Raw genomic sequence first — 21,910 nt, forward strand, 5'->3', positions numbered from 1 at the left:
CCACCCATAGTGGCACCATTTCTGATTTTTAGTTAACATTGAGTTTCATTATAGTCGGAGGTTATTTTTAAAAAAGCGAGCCATTGTAAAAGGGCACAATGTTTCTTAATAAATTATTGGAGAAGTTAGTATGTAGGGTGGTAGCAAAAATAAATGTCAGTCCTCATTTGAAAAGACTTTACAAAAACAGTTTGAACATTATAAATTACTTTCTTCCGAAACTACAGGTGCATATTCTTGCGGTGCATATTCTTGCTGTGCGATGTAACACTAGAATGTTAAGGAAAGACTTGGCCTATCCCGCCTGCCGTCCTAAACTACCATTGCGTCTTGACGCCGGGAAGCGACGCAGAGCGAACGTCAACTAGCTCAATCTCCTGGCAGAATGGGGGCGTACCGCCCCTCCCTCTGTGTGGCGGGAAAATAGAACTGTCACTCGGATCCGAGAGGAGGAAGTAAACACAGCCCTGTGCCTGGACCAGGCGCGCGTTTTCGCCTCTCGCGAGAACGTTTTCGGCGGCGCATTTCATTTCCCAAGTTTGTGCCTGAGAAAATAGCAAGGGAGGGGGGAAAAAAAGCACTTCGCAGCAGAGGAGAAAGTGGAGGGTTGAAAAATCCTAAGTTCTCGCCGTAAAGGAGAGCCAGCGATCAGGCGAAGGATAGTAACTTCTTTGGGGGGGGAGGGGACCAGGCAACTTCATGAACCCACCCGACCAAACCAACCCTCTTTTGGATAGGGGTACATACCATTAAGAACCATAGGCAGTGGAAACCGTCGCAACGCAGGCCGGCTGGTAAGCCCTATGGACTGCGTTTTACAGAGGAAGGAAGGCACCCGGCAGCTGACAGGAGAGAGCTAGCAGGGCGGCATTCTCCACGGCCAGGAAGAGTCCGGTTGAGGAGCCCAGTTCCCCTGTCTGATGCTTGCCGGCGAGTAGCGACCCCATGGCAACTGGCGAGGTCCCTTTAGCTGCTCCTGAGCTGCATCGTTCTCTCCTGCGCTGACATGGCGGGGGTACTTGCAATGGCTGCTTCTGTGGAGGACTACGGAGTCCAGGTGAGTCGGTGCAGCGGTTCTTCAACAGGGTGTCTTTCACTTGCCTGCCTCTAGTTGTGAGGGTAAAACTGAGCTGTAGCTTTTGTGTATCCATTAACGCAAACAAGGTAATGATCGTATTCAATTGTGCTACCCTCTTGCAAAGGGCCACTGCACGAAGTTGGAACCCCTGCAACGGCCTCTGTGATGTTGAGTTTTGACTGCAAGTCACTTTTATTTTGCCACCTACTATAATCATGGAGTATTCTGCCATTCCCCCATGTTTCGAAGGAGCAGTTGTACTTTTAACTCTTACACATATACTGACGATAGCCGTGCCAAAGAGCTATGTAATGTTGCACTGTAGTCGATGGGCATTTTATTCTTTAATGCTTGGCATTTCGTTCATGCCTATACAAAGAATAAATTCGTTTTAAAAAAATTAAGTTTGCTAATTTATTTTTGATTAGTAAACGGACCCATTTGATTAGCGATTTTGTACTAATATTGTTAATACAAAAACAATAAGTGCACCAGTGAGTGAGGGATGACAATTAGCACTTCCTTTATCCTTTCACATATATTGATAAATGCATATTCCAAAAAGTTTCTTTTCTTTTATATAAATCTTTAAAAACAAATGCATGTTCGTATATTAGTCACATCAATAACACAAAATGTTTTGACACAATTTTTCAATATTCTCAGTTTTTTTGGCTTGCACACTCAAATAACCCCCCCCCCCTTCTACTCGCATTCATTCACTCTCCATACACTTCACAATCTTCAACCATATGGGACCCACTATTTTGGTCATGTCACTCCATTAACAATATTTGACACAATTAGGTTCCTCTTGTCCAATGTCCGGTAACTCAATCTGTATAACAATGTTCCACAGATTTTGTTGTCTACACGTGTTTCGGTTGTCATAATAGAACTTCAAAACTAATGTCCATTCAGTAGTGCAACCTTCATCATGACAAAACAGGACGTTCAATATGTCCTATTTCTGATGGTAGGGTAAGGCGCACCACCCAAAAAAAACAAAAAAAAACAAATATACCCATCGTCACTTTTGTTTGTCACCCCCCTCTAATTCATACAGTACTTTTATTGTATTATCTGTAACTGTTCAGCGTTACAGATAATACACCTCTACTTAGCATTGTGTGAGGATGAACCAAGATGTGTCGACAGATCCCAACTTTCCTCCTAGGTTTGAACCTGATAAGTATGGTCTCTCCTATAGAGTCAAGAAGTAAGTAAAAATTAGGTGGTCTAAAATAAACCACATAGTAATAGGATACAAGTCAATCTCTATTGCAAAAACATGGTCCTCATGTCTGTATTTTGGCACCACTGTAAATACTTACTTATGTTAGGTTAAACGCTATTTTGTTCCCATGTGTCGTATTGTTCTCACATAATTCTGCACAGACAGAAACATTTCTTCCACCTGAAAAGACATCAATATGTCTATTATTTTGTAGTCAGTATATATCTCCCAGAACAACCAGGTGACTATGTATTCACCCTGGTACTGTCAGTTATCAAATAGAGCCAGTTCTTCCTCGATAAAATTAAATGACTTCCTTTTGGTTGTTTCTCTTCTTCTGTCACAATAGCGCAGTTCAGTGCTCAATGGTTCACAACCTACAGGGCAAATGATAATAGTATTTCTCTTAAAACGGGCACCTAGTGTTATTCGTTGCCACTCATATGCAGTGACCCGCATCATTATAGGTTCTCTTTAATGTAGCGGCACCCATGAAAACAAATATATTAACCTAAAGCTCCATAGCCTCCGAATTCTCCTATTGGAATTCTCATTCATACGGCCTATTAACCATTTCTTATGTCCGGCAACTGCTGCCAATTTCAATGCCTTTAGTTTATTATTAAATGTATGCTGCATTGGATGCCTGTTGGTACCCATTATCATTTATTAGTGCCGCTGGTACATGAAAATGCCCCTTCTGTCACTCTTCTCACTGTATCGGTCCGGACAAGCATCACAGGCATCAATCACAAGCCTGTCCCTTAACATCAGCTAATCTTTACTTCGCATATACAACTTGTACGTTGTTCCCTTTCCACCGTCATGCTAGTATCGCAAGTATATGCTATTTTTATAACTCGGCCCATGCGGTATACTGGACCCCTTACGTGGATATTTCGTCTGCTACAGGAGACGCCTTCCCTTTGAGTCGCAGGCAGTGAAAACCAACATTTGCGACATGTATGAACCTATTTACCTGTCGCGTCCGTGATCATAGAAAGGATTGTACCGTAACCTCACTCTCGACATATTTCATTAATGAATAGTATTACCTGGATCTGCATACCACAGCTATATGCATTATTACTGCCCCAGCTTATTTATAGAGTTAAGACATAATTCTTAGTTGGATAGTTTAGATACACATTTTTGTCTTTACCAAAAATGACACATCTGTCGGTCATCAGCTTCCCTAATGTGGGGTAACATATAGACCCTTGGCACAGTTGGTCATGCCCCATTGGTATTGTGCGCCAGGACTATAGTTGATCAAACCAAACTGGTATCATAAGCAAAGACTATGAATATTGCGCACAATTCTCGGTTGCATGCTTTTAAATATAAGACTTTTGCCATACAAACAGTGAAAGTTCCATCTATCTTCATGTAGAGCTTCACATTACACCTTGCCCATAGTTAGTCATACTATATTGATATTCTGTGCGAGGCAATATTAACTTTAGTCTTGTTAGGAGAAAATATCCTTTTGTGTTGGTAAACCATGTCTTCTCTTACTCTATCCACTATTTAGCTAGAATACCCTAAAGGGGGGTAGACCCCTATCTCTTGACCATCAAGTTGTTCCATTCCCCAGAGACATTCAGTCCCCGCCTCTCCGTATCTAGGGTGTATATCCATCTTTGCTCAACCCTATGTAGGGCGGAGGCCATATCGCCACCCCTGGTCTGTTGTCTAATGTGGTGTAATACAAACCATCTTCGGTCGATATCCTTATGGCCATATTTGTTGAAGTGATCCAGTGGGGGCTTATCTGCGACCTTGTTGCGTATACATGATCTATGCTCCCCAATTCTCTCACTTCTCTTGTTGTCTTACCCACATACATTTGGGCACATGGACAGGTAATGATGTGAATGATGTTCTTTGTCCTACAATTTGTGTTCGTAGCTTCCTTTTGACTTGTTCACAGTTGAATTCAAGTCTTGTCAGTCAAGGAACATGCTACACAATTGCCACACCTGTGATGGACTATTACTGGAGGTAAATCCCATTGGTTTAAAACAGTCTGTTCTCTGTTTATTTCCGAACATGTGTGCACCAGCCGTTGTCTCAAATTTTGGCTCCTTTTTAAAAGCAAAGAGAGGTCTCTTCTCTAGACTCCCAGGTTGTTTGATTAGATCCCAGTTACGATTTATAATCTTCTTGATGTCATTGCTTACTGGGTTAAAAGTAGTTACACAGACCAATCTTTCTTCTTTCGTCTTGTCCCGGGGTGTCGGGCATATCTCCCGGCTTGTATTTGCTGCCCTTTTCATGTTATCCTTTATCAGATGTTTTGGGTAACCCCTTTCCGTTAACCTCTCTCTCAGGTGCTCTGCATGTTTTGTAAACTCTTGCTTATCTGTGCAATTCCAATTCCTAGGTATCTGTAGGAACTGCCCATAAGGGAGGTTTTGTCGTAAACTCACTGGATGGAAACTCATAAAATGTAATGAGGTATTCTTATTGGTGGGTTTTCTGAATAGCGTTGGCAATTCCCATGTACAGAATGATCATATCTAGAAAACTCCCCTCGGTCCGATTCCACTCAATGGTGAACTTGATGTTTACATCACATAGATTCAGCCATTTATGGAAAGGCATCAAAGAGGCCGTTGTGGCCCGCCAGATCATAAAAACATTGATGTACCTGTACCAGGCTCTCGGGCATTGGTGCATATCCACTTGTTGTTTAAGTTGGCTGTCATTTCCAGAAATGTCTATTTCTTCATAGTTGGCCATGAATAAATTAGCCACATTTGGGGCAAACGTTGCCCCCATGCTGACTCCTCTTCTTTGTTTATATAATTGCTGTTTAAACAAAAAGGTTCTCAGTCGTTGCCAGTCGGGCACACTCGAGAAGAAACCCCCGTAGGAGGGCTATGTGGCTTGTCTCTTGTATCTAAAAACTCACCAAGTACCTCCACTGCATTTGGGGTATTGAGGTGTACAATGATTCAACGTCCATTGTAACTAAGATGTCTTCTGCTCCCACCTCCTATGTTCTGTGTGATCTTGATCATGTCAGGAGTCCTTCACGTAAGATGGCGTTTTCTCCACAAATGGTTTCAGAAAGTAGTCCACATATACTGTTAACGGTTTTAGGAGAGAGTCAATAGCTGAAACGATTGGTGTGCCCGTGGGTTTATCGATGTTCTTATGAATTTTAGGTAAGATGTAAAACACTGCTCTTTTGGGATGGACTTTCTTTAGGAAGCGGCCTTCATCTTGACATATCCACTCCTCATTTTCTGCATGGGTGATTAGGCTCTTGATTTTTTCCTGTAATTTTGCAGTCGAATTCCAATTTACTGTAAGACCCTTCATCTCCAAGCAGCCGCAAGCATTCCTTTTCATAATCCGTGGTCTGCATAATCGCTATCCCCCCACCCTTCTCTGCGGGTTTGATGGTAATACCCGGTATGTCAGTTTTTTTGAGGCTCTTTCCAGTCTGGTCAGATTGTCAGGCGCATCATTCTTTTTGCGATCGACTTGAGTACCTCCCGAACCAAAAAACAGTGGGAGAATTTTGAAAAATGGTGTCATAAAACATTGTGTTATTTGTGTAACTAATATATGAAAATCTGTTTTTAAAGACTTATATAAAATAGAAATTGTTTGGAATATACATTTATCAATATATGTGAAAGGGTTAATTGTCATCCCCCACTCACTGGTCCACTTATTGTTTTTGTATATGCTGTATAGCCTGACGGACCATGGTTTAGAATCGGCAACTCTTCTTTTTGACTAATATTGTTAATGTCACCAGAAGTTATTTGTACCCAAGACATGAAATGAGCAACAATACAGCAGTTTTGCACAGTTTTGCATACCACTGAAATAAGACATTAGTGAGAGGAGACAGGGCTTACAAATTCTTTAAACTTTAGCCAGACCTGCAGGTGTGGTAACTTAGTTTACCTAGCCAACCTAAGAGAAATGCAGTCGACCAATGGCAACAGAGGACAACACATTTAAAATGTGACTTCTTTAAAATGGTGCATGTCACTAAAATCCCACTAAATGTTTGGCACACTGCTGCCACCCAGAGACCAGCCATGCACAGTGAAACTTTTATTTGACATTTACTGCAAACAAAGTAAATGTTAAATAAAAGTTTAAACATCTCTGGCAAATGCTACTCGCCCTTCATAAAAATCTGTTTGTCCATGCGAGTGACTGAAAAGACGGGCATGTAACAGGTTAGCTACATGAATGGGCACAAATAGATATGATAAAAAGGCTCTGCAAGCAGTTTGGCCAGCAGTCTGCGGCAGGTGGTAATCTATAATACAATCATAAAGCAAAGCGTGCTCTGTAGGCTAAATACAGTGTTTGGTATCGCAGTAGATCTGTAGATGCACAGACTTGATGGAACTATTGATCACTACTTTGCATAGCATCTAGTTCGCTTGTGTGTTCATTATGTAAGAGTGAAGAGACTACGCAGAGCAGAGTGGATTGCGTAGCAGGCAGATAAGTGGGCCAACTAGGTGGAATATTGTTATTTGTGGTCCTCTCACTTTCAGGGTACCTGGTATAAAGTAACAGGGTGATAATATAGATTGTCTAGCAGGTGATAATATAGAATGCCAAGGAGTACAGGTTCGTTCATGGGTTGAGCACCAGTTGCAAGCAACCTGCAGGTTATAGAACTAGGTTTGCCATCCACATCATTTGACCATGTGATCATGTACATTTTCAAAAGTGTTCCCTCGTCAATATGATGCATCTTCCCGAACAAAATGAAATATAATTGACTCTAACCAAAATTTTACTGTAAAACATGGAGATGATGCCATGTTTTATACATCTTAAATTTTAGGAATGGAATTGCATGACTTCTCTCTTTTTTTAAATTTTTTTTTTTTTTTTTTAATAAAGTTGACACATACTGGTCTTTGCCAGACAGGATATAGAAAGTTTAATACAAGTATCATCCCGATTAATTCAGTTTTGCATTTATTTGAACAGGAAAACGAAATTCTTGCCTAGCACTCCCACACATGCCTTTGGCACTTGTGGAGGAGATGATTACTGATGCACTTGAAAGTGAATAGAGCAGAGAAGGTGGGAGAGCACTGAGGGCAAGAGAGGAATGCATGGTGAGCTGTGCTTTCATTGAAGAGGGGTACTTAAAATAGCTAACTTTGCTACTGGAGTCTTCATTTGATTAGCAAAACTAAGAATTGCATGGCAAATTGCTATGCAATACTGCTTATTTTGTGCCTTGTTATAGATTGAGTTTTCAATTGGGGGTTTACAACCTTCTCACAAAGCTTCTACGAGAAAAAATCGGGCAGCCACTGGGATGCAAAATGGGAAGCTGCAACAGCCATCTTGAAAGAAGCTGACCATCCCATTTGGAGGATGCCTCGTTGCTTTACTTGGAAGAAGGAATCAAGCCCACCTATCCAGGGCCAGACCCACCTTGCATGCAGCAGTCTCCTGTCACCTAATGTCTTTGTTTATGTAAAGCGCCCTGATACCCGTGGGCTCCGGCGATATAAAAATATATAAAATATATTTTTTTTAAATAAAATCGAGCCAGTGGTGCTAGCGGATGCACTCAAGGCTATGTTTATGGCAAAGCCATCAGGATAACGGACTAAGTCGACAAATGTCTCTTGAAGCACCCTGCTAACATGGGAGTTGAGAGCATTGAGGAATGCACATGCACTGAAGTAACAGAACTTGCTGAGAAGCTCGCAAATGGCAAAGCACCAGGGAGCAACGGAATAACCAACTTGGCCATGAAGATACTCCCACCTGCAGCAGTGGAATGCTGTGCGGAAATCGCCATGCATGCATACGAATTCAACACTTCTTTAAATACTGGAAAGAATGGACGGTCATTGTGTCCCCAAAGCCTGTGAAACCACTGAGAGATCCCGAGAACTACCACCGACATATGAGTCCAATTGCTGTACTGTCTAAGATTTTTTTAAAGGGTCTGTGTCCCCTGCTTCAGCAACTTTGCCTATGAAGGAATCCAGAGAGGATTCCTTCAAAGAGCATACAGTGAACCATCAGCTACTGAGTGGTAGACAAACATTCTGCATCCACAAATGTCCCGGAATTGTCTTCTTGGATGTGGCCAAAGCCTTTGATCGTGTGTGCACAAGGACTTCTGCACAAGATGATTAACCTGGGATTTCCAAACTATTTGGTAAACCTGATCGCAAGTTACTTTGCCGGCTACTTTTTCCACATGACCATGGGGGCAGAGCTCCGAACAACACCCCCTATCCAAGCAGTGTCTCACAGGCATCAATCCATGGACCATTCCTGTTCAACAGCTTTACCAACGACATTCCCTATGGATCTCCACAAAACAGACCTGGCACTGTAGGCAGATGACATTGCAGTCTTTCGGGGAAAAGGAAATGGCAAAGAACCTTCAAAAATCCTTGCTGTCGACATGGTGCAACGACTGGAAGGTTACACTAAACGCCAGCAAGACTACTGCTACGCTGTTCACCAAAAAGATCAGGGAGCACCTGCACATCACTCTCAACTGAGAGAACATCAAGTGGGAGAGAAGCAGCTGTTACCTGGACGGGACCCTGGACAGCAAGCTCACCTGGAGGAGCCACACTGAAAACTCACAACAGAAAGCTTTCAGCAAGCTTGCTGCGCTATCCCCACTCTTGAAGTCAAGGCTCATGCCTATCCAGGGTTAAGTCAACATCTACGTAGTGTTTATTAGACCCACCCTGAGGTACGCCTCTCTGGCATGGAGCACCTGTGTAGAAACACACCAGAGGACTCTTCGAAACGTGCAAAACAAAGCCCTGAGGATAGCGGCTGGAGCTCCCCTTTTTACAAGAACAGCAAACTTGCACGGGGAGTTTGGCATTGAGATGTTGGATGACCATCTAGAAAAGCTAAACGGAATTTCTGCCAGGGATTGGATCAGAACGCAAATCCTCTGATCAAGAAACTTGGTAAGATTACTGCTAACCCTTTTGAGCGCTACCCATGGCACATCACACCGCTGACGATGTAAATCCAGCGTATGCATTATACATTAATTTTAAAAGTTGAACATCTTCTACTTGGCTCCATTTTTCAAATTTTGTTTTTCTTCAATGCAGTGCATACATTTCATATTAGGCGCATTCCAAAAATCTTGAAAATAGAAGCAGCCAAAGAATGGGGTACATTTTCCTTTCCCCCCCCTAAATTGTTCATGTAGCAGTTAAGTTTTATTAAGAGAACTTATTTTCTGAAAATCCATCGACGATCTCACACTTAACCTTGACTATGCCATGCAATAGTGTGATTGTTTGTGTGATACAAAACATAATAGATATATTATAGGGCCGTATGATGAATTAGACAGTCGTCAGAGTTCCTGGCAGTAACCACCTCCCATGTGACCAGGGGAGAAATCATGGCTTCACCGGGTGAGACATGTTATCCCCTTTTTTTAAAAAATGTTTTTTAAATTTTTAAATTTTTCTCTTGAAAATGACCCTCATATCGAATAGGCTATTGTTATGCATCCACTCCTTCTCGCATGAAGAATGGGGAAATCGTGCTCCAGTTCCACCTATCTATCAGCCAGGACTCGGCATTAAAGACCACTTGAAATGTTTATTCAAGTTTGTCGAATCAATTCTCAAATCTGGACATCTTCCCCGAATGTCCAAGGTACTGGGACGTGGAAGAGGAATCGAGTAGCACAGAGCGAGAGGCCCAGGGAGCGTTCTAGTGGTTGCTAGCATACACATGTGCCCTGAAAATTTAAAAGGCAAGTGAAGCAGGGAATTGATGTCTGCTGCTGGTGGGAGTGAGCTGTGTCTCTGCGAGGTTGAAGAAACCGAAAGGCAATTACCGGCATGGTGAAGCCAGGCGGCTTGCCAACTAAGAAGAAAGAGGTAGTGCGAGAAGGACAAGCTGCCCGAACACCAGGAGCCGGCGAGAGAATCCTGGGGCGTTCGCAGGTGACAGAGATCAGTGCTTTAGTCACCAAAGTCCTGAACGAAGCAGACGTGTCGGAAGCCGCAAGAGACGAAGAAACCAAGAGGAAGCAGTTGCGAGAAGGAAGCAGATGGAAATTCTTTACTGGTTCACCGCGGGATACTCAAGAGATGCTAACAAGAGCCAGCAAGTCCACCCAGAGGCAGTGGGGACCCCTGGGGCGTGTCGGCAGAAACGCAGAATGCAAGTAATTAAACCGTAAGCGAGCGAGAAATACTTGTTGGAAGGGGATTTAAGCTACAAACAAAACCCTTACAAGCAAAGCAATATATGTTGTGCAAATATAGGGGAAACCTGTACTGGATAATATAGCCAGAGGACATATTGACAAGTATACGTGGGGAAGAGCAGAGGCATGGCCTGATTATAAGAAGCCCTGGCAGGAGAGTATACCAAGCAACTATAACTGTGTGAAATAAAGAGGTGTAGAGAAAAGGAAAAGTAATTGTGTTAACCAGGAGAGAAGAAGCAAAACCCTGGCAGAGAAGCATACCTGGAGTTCTGAAAGATGCCGATTGCAAAGTCAGACCAGTTTGTACGTTAGATGGTTATGGGCCAAACAAAGGCACAATGAACTGTTCCATGTGAAACTTCAGAGAGTAGAGCGTAATCTAGGGGAAGTGAATCGCCCTCTGGAGCAAGGAACATTATCCTTGAAGAACCTTTGTGTTGGAGCCATTTATTCTTTTGTGAACTCCTTTTTTTTCGAAACCTTCCAAGGTTAAATACAGTTCTCGTTTCACCTTCGAGTTTAGTTTTAGTGTGAGGGTCAGAATAGGTTTTTGGACACAGGACAGTTTTTTTGTTTTTGATATCCTGACAGATCCTTAGTTTTGGTTTAGGTAGGGAAATACCTCTTGGAGGAGGGTCAGAGATGCCTTTTCCCAACCATTTTTATTTTCAATAAAACTTTAACCAAAATCATGGTTTAATTTTGTTAAGGTGATGGAATGTTTGGACAACCTATGACTACTGAAGGCTATCACTAATAACTTTTGACTTGTAGGACGGATATGGTGTTTATTTTCAAAAGGGTTTTCAGACTACACCCCCCCCCCCCCCCCCGCCCCCTAAAATTTCCCATAGAGAAAAAGAACACATTTGGTGAAGCCAAAGTGCAATAACTACTGGGCGGATTTGGCCCAGATAAGCAACAGTTTGGGCAAGAAGCATTGACTTAGTTTCTGGGACAGGTTTGGGGTTATTCTGTCCATGAGCTGTTAAAATATTCAACAGGGAAGAGGGTGCCCCATGCTCCCAAAACTACAGCTGTATCCCCCATGGTGCTTTGCAGCTGAGAAATGAAAAGTCAGCATTTTATTCGATGTGAACGATGATTACCTGTGGGATGTGAACACACAAAGTTCTTTGGTGGGGTTGAAGTTGCATCGGGCCAGAGGTGGGGAGGTGTTTGGCCACACCTTTTTTGGGGCAGCCTCTCTGGGTCTCGACTTGGTGCTTTACCCATGCTGGTGCCTTCCGCGGATTGCATCTGTATGGACACCGATGGCTATATCGTTCACTCGTAATCCTAAAAATTGGCGAATACTCCTAAAAAATAAAAATGCAGAGTAAAAATACAACAAAAAATTGGAAAAAGCCAGGTATAATCTTGCGCCCCTGCTTTCAACGTCACAGCTTCATTGTTGGACTTGTTTGGACCTTTAGTGCACGTAGTAGCACAGGAAGAAACCACTATTTTAACAGCATGATTGGCAAAAGTAAACGTATCTTAATGTGCATGAATAACTAGGTGCAGAGAAATCTTACAAAAACATTTCAGTTAAAACCTATTTTTGTACTCGCTTAAAAAAATAAGCTCATTGGGAATTGGACTTTTTTTACTCAATTAAAAAATCATTTTGCTTCCACTTTAAATCTCTGGAGCACTGCCGATGGGCGCAGCCATCTTTGATGTGTGGCGCATGCACGGGTGTCCTTGTTCGGAGCTCCTCGTGCGCTGTGCACATGGCGTTGTGGCGTCAACTTGCTTTCCAAGCCCCTCTCTCACACTGTGACCCATATTCGCCCTAATTTGTCAGTACTCTGCATCTCAACAGATTGGTTTTCCCTGAACCATGCTACCCTCTTCGGCTCCAATCTTAGTAGGGTTGGGCTTCTTAAGTTGGGGATATCCGTTTCTGGAGTTGGCCATTGTGTGAAAGTTTGTGTTTTCCCTCCTCACAGGTTTTGGTGGGAATCCGCACTTCCCTGCACTGACCTAAAAGTGACTACATATATTTTACCTAGTGTGTGTTTAAGTAGTAGTTTTATTGTGTGTTTTTTCATTATTCATGTGTTTTTAAAGGCCTAATAAATTGTGTATGTTTGATATACTAAGAGTAATTCTTGGGTGTGCTCATCCACGACCTCAGATCACCCCCACTACTCCTGAGACTTAGCCTTGACTGCTCTCCAAGCTTCCTTGAATTGTCCTGGCTAACTTTGCAGGAGTGTTCCCTGTTTGACTAAATTAGGGAGGCCACCTGAAGATCTGTTCACCAGAGCAGAGTTGAGAAATCCATTCTAACAGAGTGCAAAAAGTTAACCGTATGGAAATGATTCTCATGTGTCGGCAATCCACATTGTGACATAAAAGCAGGTTTCTCTCGTAACGAATAAAGCACAGAATGAAGTAGCACAAAATGAAGTAGCACCCTCTCACCAAAGGAACAGATGTGCACTAACATTCTGAGCTTTCTTTGTATGCACAGAAGCTCGTGGTCAAATGTTTGCTGGACCGTTAGCCTTATATCCTTCAGAAGTCTTTACATTTTCAAATGAGGCAATCCTTAGTTCATGGAAAAAGAATGTCTGCATGAACCACTACATAAAGTTAATACTTATCTGGATTACCTCCTATATGGACATGTCTTGCTTAGTTTCTATTTCAGTTACAAATAAAGCATTTTCATTTTTTTGTTTATGTACAACGCTTGGACTGGTTGGAGTGTCAGGTTTTGAATGTTAGAATTGTAGTCTTGAAGATTGAAAGCTGCTGTGAATCCTGTGATTGGTGTAATCGCAATCACTGAAGTGTGAGCAAGGGCCTTGCTGCCTCTAACAAATTGTAGTACCGTTTACCACATTGGCTCCAAGGTAAATTGTAATTGGCTATTTTTAACGCGCTTAATACCCAGAGGTTTCTAAGCACGGACCCGGGGATTGAACCCGTTTTGCTCTGCGTCGTCTTGCTTCTAAGATGAGCATGTTGCCCCTGGGCTAACCTCCCAAGGTAAGGTTAATGGATGTTTAAACTAGACATTCCGAACTTGCCCATGCCTCATATGGTGTTAAACCCTTTAGTGTTAATTAAATTGTAAGAGTAAAAGTGATTTGCCTACACAAGTGTAAAATATATACGAAAGACAGACAAAATATGACTAAACTTGAAAATGAATAGTGGCCGCGAGGGCTGGTCTCCTTAAAATGGTCGCCCTTCCCCACCTACTACATAACTTCACTAACGTCCCCTTCAACATCCCCCTCCCCCCCTCATTTTTCAAAGAACCCAACAAACTCTGTAGGGGCTTCCTTTGGCAGGGAGGTAGGCACAGGGTGGCGTTGGAGAATCTCGAAAGACCATACGAGAGGGGCGGACTTAAGATCCCCAACTTTGAGCTGTACTTCCTCGCCAGCCAGCTGAGACATGTCACGCGATGGATGGATGGATGGATGGATGGATGGCTGATGAGAGCACGACAGACAGCCGGCCCTCCACCGGTTGTTCCTCCGAGACATATTGTGGGCTGGGGAGGGTGCTACGAGACACTGCCCTTACCTCGCCGAGCTCGGGATCCGGCTTTGGAAAAGGGCCTGCAAACTAGTCGGGTCGGACGACCCGTTCTCCCCACAGATCCCTATCACTGCACTCATGGTTAATCACTCTTGGGGGGGCATGTTGAAATACGTACACAATGGGAGCCCCTCGGGGTGGCCACGCTTGGGGACTTGATTCAAGAACAGGAAATCCTAACTTTTTCGGAACTGTGTGAGACCACGGGCCTCCCGGCAGGACAGTTCCTGTTGCACAGGGTGGTTGTACAGGCTTTGTGCAGGAGATGGCCGGTCGCTGCTGACCTGACTGAGGAGAATGAATGCATCGAAATGATACTGAACTTCGCTGAGGGGGGGCCACAAAACCTCACAAATCTCGAAGCCCTGCTGTGGGGTACGACCAGGGGAGACCTCAAATACAGGGAAACTGAATTGGGCCTTGTTTTTGAAGACAAAGATTGGGGTGATATAACCCACTACCATAAAAAGGTTTCCAGGAACGCCCGCTTGCAGCTTATTCAACTGTGCATCACCAATAGAGCGTACCTCACACCTGAAGCCATATCAAGATTCACAGGTGCTGGAACCCAATCATGCCCCAAATGCAGTGAACCCAGAGCGGGAATGACTCGCATGTTCTGGGGCTGCCCAGTAATCAGGGAGTTCTGGTCACAAGTTAAGGACAGAGTGGCTGGCGCAGACATCGTAGTTGAGGTGGATGAGCCTACGACCTGCATCCTTGGCAGGTATAGGCGAAACAGGAAGAACAAACCCCTATCCAAGCTCACTGAAAACTATTTTAAACCGAACACAAAGGCCTAATTCTGCAACAGAATCCAAATGTACAAATGATGACAACCTGGATAACTATGTATAATAGGGGTGTCACGGTATTCGTTTTATGACGGTACGATAACCTTCTTTCCAAATGACGGTATATCATGGTTATCGCGGTATAGCAGGTGGAGTTAACTGATCTTAACAAATATTTTCTAAAAGGTCATAAATTGACAGATTTATCATCACAAACAAAACCAGGCACCCAGGGCCAGAATTGGGCTTTTCAACATACTTCCCACTGAAATGCCTTGCTTCCACCAAACACAAACACGTGTGGAGAGGAGGAGGTGGGGTGGAGGCCTGCTGCAACTGGCAAAGCAAACTGAAAAGCTTTTCTTAAGTGGTCATTTAGGCTTTTTGCTTCCCCACTGGCTACTGGTGAAGATGAACATGTTGCCATCTTGATAACCTGCATGCCACAGATCAATGGAGGCTGATGGTTGTGTGTGTGTGTGTGTGTGTGTGTGTGTGTGTGTACACACACACATTTTATGTAAATTCAATGATAGAACCAGGGAAATCCCCCATTGCCATATGTTTATGGAACATTATCCATTATAAATATATAAACCCCAAAGCCGCCACCCCAAAGTAAACCCTTTTCCTTCTTGGCACTGTATCTATTCTTCCTATTGCTAACATATTGATTTTGTGTAAGGCACGTGTGGTTTATGGAATGGCATTAAAAACTGCTCCAACTGAAACTACTTGGCAGACGGCACATCCAACAGTGCAAAACCAAGACTGTGCAGCAATTGCTTACTGCAACCTTTCCAAATCAGATTGAAAAGCACACTTAACGGTATGAATGGTATAACGGTATAAACAATGTGACTGTTATTATTGTTCAATTAAGTGTTTTAACGGTATACGGTTATACCGTTACATCCCTAATGTATAATTACTTCATAAACAACATCAAACCAGTTAAAGGGAAATAATCTTTGCAGGCTTAGCAAACAATGTTAAAGGCACCAGTTCTGTGCTCAAAACTTGGCTATGCTGCTTAGTACTTGGACAGAATCATTTTTGATCCCAATCCATGAGCGAGACGAGGGTTACTCTGGGAATTATCATTTAATTGACTCTGTCCAGTAAGATCTTCTCGTCACTCCTCGACAAACCGAGAGCTTGGGCAAATGAGACCAGTGTTCTGCCTTTGGACCAAGCTGGGTTTAGGCATTCAGTGCCCTCCTTTGCAGTGTGTTTTCAAAATGTCTTTTTTTCCCCCCCTGTCCGTGTTAACCAAGAAAGCTAAATCTTGCAAAATGGGGCCTAGACCCGTTTTATGAAACTAGCTTCATTCAAGGTCAGGGTGGATGCACATGGTAACTACACGGCCCCTTAAATATTCACTGAGGTTTAAAATAAGGGGTTGTCATCACTGTTATTTTGTTAATTGTTTAATTCCCCTGCAAAAATTATATCACGACAATCTTTGTGCCATTTTTATTAAGAGGTTTGATTTTTGCAGGGTGTACATGCCCTGCATTCCATTGGAAATTCAGTAATCCTGTATTGAGGCAAGTACATTTTTTTTTTTCCCTAGCCAAATTCGTTGTTAAAATAAGATTCAAAGCTGCCAGTGTTATGGGTGCTAGGAGAATCTTCAATTATCGATAGGGTGACATTTCACTAGCAATGAGTATGCTTTTTTGTTAAGACATCCCACTATTTTATATGGAGTAAAAGCTAGGGTTGCCACCTATAAGGAACAGTAAAACTGGATTGAAGACCAACTTTTGTGACTATTTTTAGGTTTGGCCAATTTTTAGGTGGTTTGTGAGAGGAGACTTGGGTTTAACTACATGATTTTTCTTTGGCTAAATACACGTTATTTGGTGATTCTATTAATATTAAATCTGTATCTTCTAACACTTGCCTGATGTACTCCAGTTGGGAAAGGAAACTGGAAAGGATGTCGTGGTGCACAAGGTAGTATATTGAAAACATTTAAATTTTTTCAGAAAACAATATACGTACCTGTTGGTTTAAAACCGGTTCAAATTATAAGTGGTTGAAGCATTGCTTATTTATGGGATTTGTGCAGTCACCAGCCTTTAGCTAGAGAGTATCTCTATTTAGTTTCTCAAAAATTGGAAAGTGGTTACATAAGACATATATTTAGTTTTGTACACTGTGCAGGTTTAATCGGCCCACATGAGTTGTGGCAGCTTATGAAGAAAGGCAACTTTCCCTGAACCTCGCAGGAGTAATATCGGCGAGAGTGAACATTTTTTTGATTATTTAGTAACTGGGTCCTTTCGACTGACTATGGATAATTCTCATAGAAAGGCTGCTGGTTCTAATGCAGGTTTGATTTTTTATTATTGTTTTGGGATCTCCTATTTTTTAGATATGATTTTATTTGCAATGTTTTTATTTTATGTGCATCACTTGAAAGGCTTTCACCTAAACCAAATCATGTTTCGAATAAAATAACCTGTGGTATAGCTCATGGTTTAAAGAAGTTATTGCTCATTTAATGGGCCATTCATTTAGGTATTTGTAGTAGGCATACGAGTCTTTTTCCATCCCATCTGGTGGGGTTGCTGTGTGTTTTTTATTTATTTATTTTAAATTTATTTTGCCCAAGTGCAGGGTTCTGTTTCGAATAAGTATTAGATTTCCTGATTAAGACATTAATGGGTTTAGCTGGCTTTCAGGAGGCAGTTGTATACATGTTTGTATTAATAGCCCAGTGTGTTAGGAGTTTGTACCTATTTTTATTTGCTAGTTTATCTGGAATGAGCAGTTACAAAAAAAGATAATGCTACCTACTTGGACGAACCGGAATGCTTCCACCTGTTTGCTGAACCAGGAGACCAAGGAAACTGTACATTCTTGACATTACCTTATCCCGGCATAATAACTGCGCTTTAAACTATGGTCTTTCTTTCATACAGCTACACTTTTGACCATATGTATTATAGTGTATTTTGGGTGATCCCCTGGGCATTATTACATTTGATTGTATATATTTACATTTGAACACCTGAATTCATATTCAAACTAAATCAATAAGGACCGTTCCCAAATCATTTCGGCAGATAATGGGTTGAATCGAGGAGTGCGATCAGTTTTAGTTTCTACATCGGACTTTGCATCTTGCGTCTTCCTTCCAAAAAGACATCATTTCTTCAATGATTTGCTACTGTTACTCTGAACATTCGGACATGGGTAGACGACCTGCTGTCACTAGTTATGGCGCTGATGCAAAACATTTCACTCGAAGCTGCACAATTTGCAAGATTCCAGATTTTAAATAGTGTTTAGACTGAATTTAATTTTTAAATTGAAAAATATTATACATAGTTGAATAGGTACTTGGCGATTTTTAATAGCTTTGTGCAGTGCGCCAGATAAGATTTTGAAGTGAGAGTATTGTACTCCCTATTTTCTAAAGTTGGGAGTAAAATGTTTTTTGGGGAGTGCAAAGACTGGAGGGGGGTGTCTGTACTCCTGCTCTTTATATGGCAGAGAGGCACAGAAGACCCCAGCCAAGATTCTCTATAGGGTAGCTATGGCTGAGCAACCAATGTCTAGCTTTTCAGGAGGTGATGCAGGCTGGTTCTTAAGCACTCACAAAGGAATGTCCACACACTGTATTAGTTAAAACATTCTTTATATAATAAAGGTTCAAGGTTCTATGCACAATCACAATAACTCACTTTGTGCTCAGTTAATCTACAATGGCCAATATATACACAGTTACACGTGGTACCACAATTACTATCAGATTTCATTAAAGTGCATCAACTGCACTTACTTTAACCCTTTAAGTGCCATGGGTTTCCCCCCAGTGCCAAGACCTTTTTTTGGTGATTTCGGTATGTCTCCATTCAATGCCTTGTAACTTTTGTTACATGAGATCTCACCCAAATTTGGCCCCTTTTTTCCCCACATGTAGGTGGTCGTAATGCCACCCAGGAATCCTAGATTGCTGTATGGGGGAATAACCAAAAAGGGGGAACATTTTGTGTTTTTTCAAAAATGCCAATAAAATGAAGAAGCCTGTGTTTTTTTCCTTGTAAGAGCTAGGAACAAATGGTTTGCTTTGCTGAATTCCCCAATTTCCTGGCTTTCAAGAACAGGTTGAGTGGAAACGAAAGAAAATTATTTTGATGTGGTTATCAACCGTTTTGTGAGGTGCGATTTTTGCCAATTGGACATGAATGGACGAAAAGGGTAGGAAAGCCGAATTGGAGGACAGAAAGGCATCCATTTCTGAAAAGTAGACAAAATTTCAAGTTTAGGAAGGGGTGATTTGCGCAGGTCAGGCAACAACTAGGTAGGGGAAAATGCCATTGTTTGGGGAACAAGCAGGAAAATGACCGAAAAAAAGGTATGTGGTTGGCTTGGTACGGCAATGGCTTTTATGAATTTTGAGAAAAACAATGCTCCGCTACATTGCCCCGCCTCTTGCAGTTAGTAAAGCACACATTTGTTGTAGTGTTTCACAAAACAAGCAATACCACAAGCCAAACACTGAGCCATGGTACACGGGAGTTTAATGCTTACGGCCTGAACAGACGTACTTGGCATGTGTAAATCAGGAAATCCAATGTGGTGAGGAACGGCAAGCATACATTTTTTGAAAGAGCACAGGCAGACCTTTTCAAGGGTAGGTGACGTGTGCAGGTTACAAAAGTGTATGGTGCCTAAAGCAGCGACTAAATGTAGGGCACATTTGGGAAATTAAAGGGTTGTGTGACAAAGGGCAACAGCAAATGAGTCAATGTTATATAAACCACACAAACACAACAAATGTCATACCTTCCCACGGGTGTCCCGATGAAAACGGTACCTCATGTGTGGGTGCACCTACCTGGGCGCCAATACCTCCCTGAAGGGAAAAGCTGTAATGCAGCCCAGCCGCAACTCCAGGACGGTTGCAGGTGATGTCCCTAGCCTTGGACATCCATGCACCATGTGGGTGTACCGTCCCCTAAGCGCAGCAGCTCCAGGGAGCCCCGGATCCCCATTCCTCCCCGGAGGTGACATCTGTAACGTAACACAGCCAGAGGTGGAGCCTGGGCTTGCAGATGGACATGCCAATGTTCTGCTGGCATGGGGGGCAATTTGTGGCCTGCCCCTACAATTGTGTCCCAGCCCACCAACATATCTGCCCAGAAGGCCTATTCCCACCCACACCACCAACAATCCAGCCCCAGTCTCACCCACCCCACTGACAGTGGGCCCTAACCATACTGTAATAAACAGTACTCTCAATGTTGCAGCTGCTCGCGTAGAAAAAGCTGTAAACAAAACAAACATGTTAACTACAGTCACACCAGCAAAAAAAATCAATACTTTCAAGCATGCCCCCCACCCCCTTCTTGCAAGCCATCCCTGGTGGTCTACTGAACCTCACCCCCCCCCCCCCAGTGAAAACACATTTGCCCCTTCCTACGGGCAGATATCTTCCCCCAGGGAGGCCTGCATGACGTGCCCCCGCCACCCATCCGGGAGGGCTACAAGGGGTGGGAGGGGAAGGGCCACCACCCTTTCACGGGGGCAAAAAAAATCCCTGGTGTCTAGGGCCCCATCATCCCCATTGCATTTTTTAAAAATGTTTATTTTTATTTTGCCCCCTTCCCTCGGGGCAGATGATCAGCCATCTGCCCCCAGGGGCTGCACATATGTGCCCCCAATGCTTTGGGGGACGGGGGAAGGTGGGGGCTGCTTACAGTAAGCACCCCTGGTGTCTAGTGGGCATTGCTGGGTGCGGATTGAGCGCTCTGCGCCCTATCCGCGCCCAGCAATGCTTTCACAAAAGGGGTCGTTGGAAAGGGGCGTTGGATTACTAGGGATCGCTCAAAACAGAGCGTCCTTGACACCCTGGAGGGAATTCCAAGGACGAAATACCTCGTCCTTGGCACTTAAGGGGTTAAATGTCACACACATCCAGTAATAGAGAACCAACAATAGACCTAGGAGGAAAGCAGTTGGTTAGGACAATTGGCAGAATACTGAGCCCCTACCACCAGGACCAATTCTGTGTGGGGATTCCCCCCCCCCCCAACCTGGGCAACCTGTAAATAAAGATATATCGTACAAGCTCAGTCCATATATTGTTCACATGAGTCTTATTTCCTTCTAAATAGTTCTACGTACCTGGAATAGCAGAGTTCGATGTAGGGTTGTCGACGGATCCTTCTTGAGCGTCTCCCTTTAAGGCAGGAGCCACGGATCGTCGAGATCCCACGAGGAAAAAGGGTTAACACTGTAGCTGCGGCAGCAGCTTAGGTTCTTGCGGTCGAAAACATCCTGCAAACTGAGGCGTGCGGTGCACCTTGACGACGAGTGTCCGTTGCTCCTAAGAGTCAATGAAGGACTTTGGCCCAGCAGGGGCGTCTGGCGTCGGTGAACGGGACGGGCAAGCGGCTGGCTTCAGTAGTTCCATCATTGTCTGAGGTCTTCGGGTGGCCTCGGTCGTAGGCAGCCTTGACTTTTTCCGGCAGGACGAAAGCGGTCGACGAGGATGAGAAAGGGAGTCCTTGGATCAAATGTCTTAGGCAAAGGGAGCACTGCAGCTCCGGTCGGCGATGGTGGATGGCTGTCCGGTGCTTCTCTTAGTTCTCCTTGGCAGCCTTTCGTAGGTCTGTCTACCAGGGAGATTTGGCAAAGATCAGCTGGTGCACGATGGTCCCTCGCAGCTAGGGAAGAGGTCTCCTAGCCAGGTTCTCTCTTGGATCAGTTCCTTGAAGGCACAGCAGCTTTCAGATCAGTGAAGGACAGCAGCAGCGGTTCTTCTTCCAATGGGCTTCAGAGTTAAGAATCAGTTTCAACTTCAGCTTCTGAACGATTTCCAGCAGTGAGAGGCCCCCAGATATACTGTTGATCTCCCATTCACTTTGCTGGGTCACACTCCGGCAACCAATCATTCATAAGGGCATTCAGGCAGTCAGGCAACCAATCTGCTCACAATGCATTCAGGCCATTCTCCATCCAGACACTCGCAACACAGAATGTGGATTCGGACA

The 21,910-nt window shown here is 43.4% G+C and overlaps 1 protein-coding gene across 1 annotated transcript in view; it reads left to right on the top strand.

Annotated features, from left to right (window-relative positions):
- The first annotated feature begins 414 nt into the window (after window positions 1-414).
- Window positions 415-21,910, top strand: part of ATAD5 (ATPase family AAA domain containing 5) — a 648,582-nt gene continuing 627,086 nt past the window's right edge. Inside the window, exon 1 of the mRNA XM_069654960.1 lies at window positions 415-1,057. Within this exon, the coding sequence (XP_069511061.1) occupies window positions 1,007-1,057 (51 nt within the window). The 5' untranslated portion in view covers window positions 415-1,006. The remainder of the gene's footprint in view (window positions 1,058-21,910) is intronic.

This window comes from Ambystoma mexicanum, chromosome 3q (assembly GCF_040938575.1).
Source record: "Ambystoma mexicanum isolate Mex_15411 chromosome 3q, UKY_AmexF1_1, whole genome shotgun sequence".
Lineage (NCBI taxonomy): Eukaryota > Metazoa > Chordata > Amphibia > Caudata > Ambystomatidae > Ambystoma > Ambystoma mexicanum.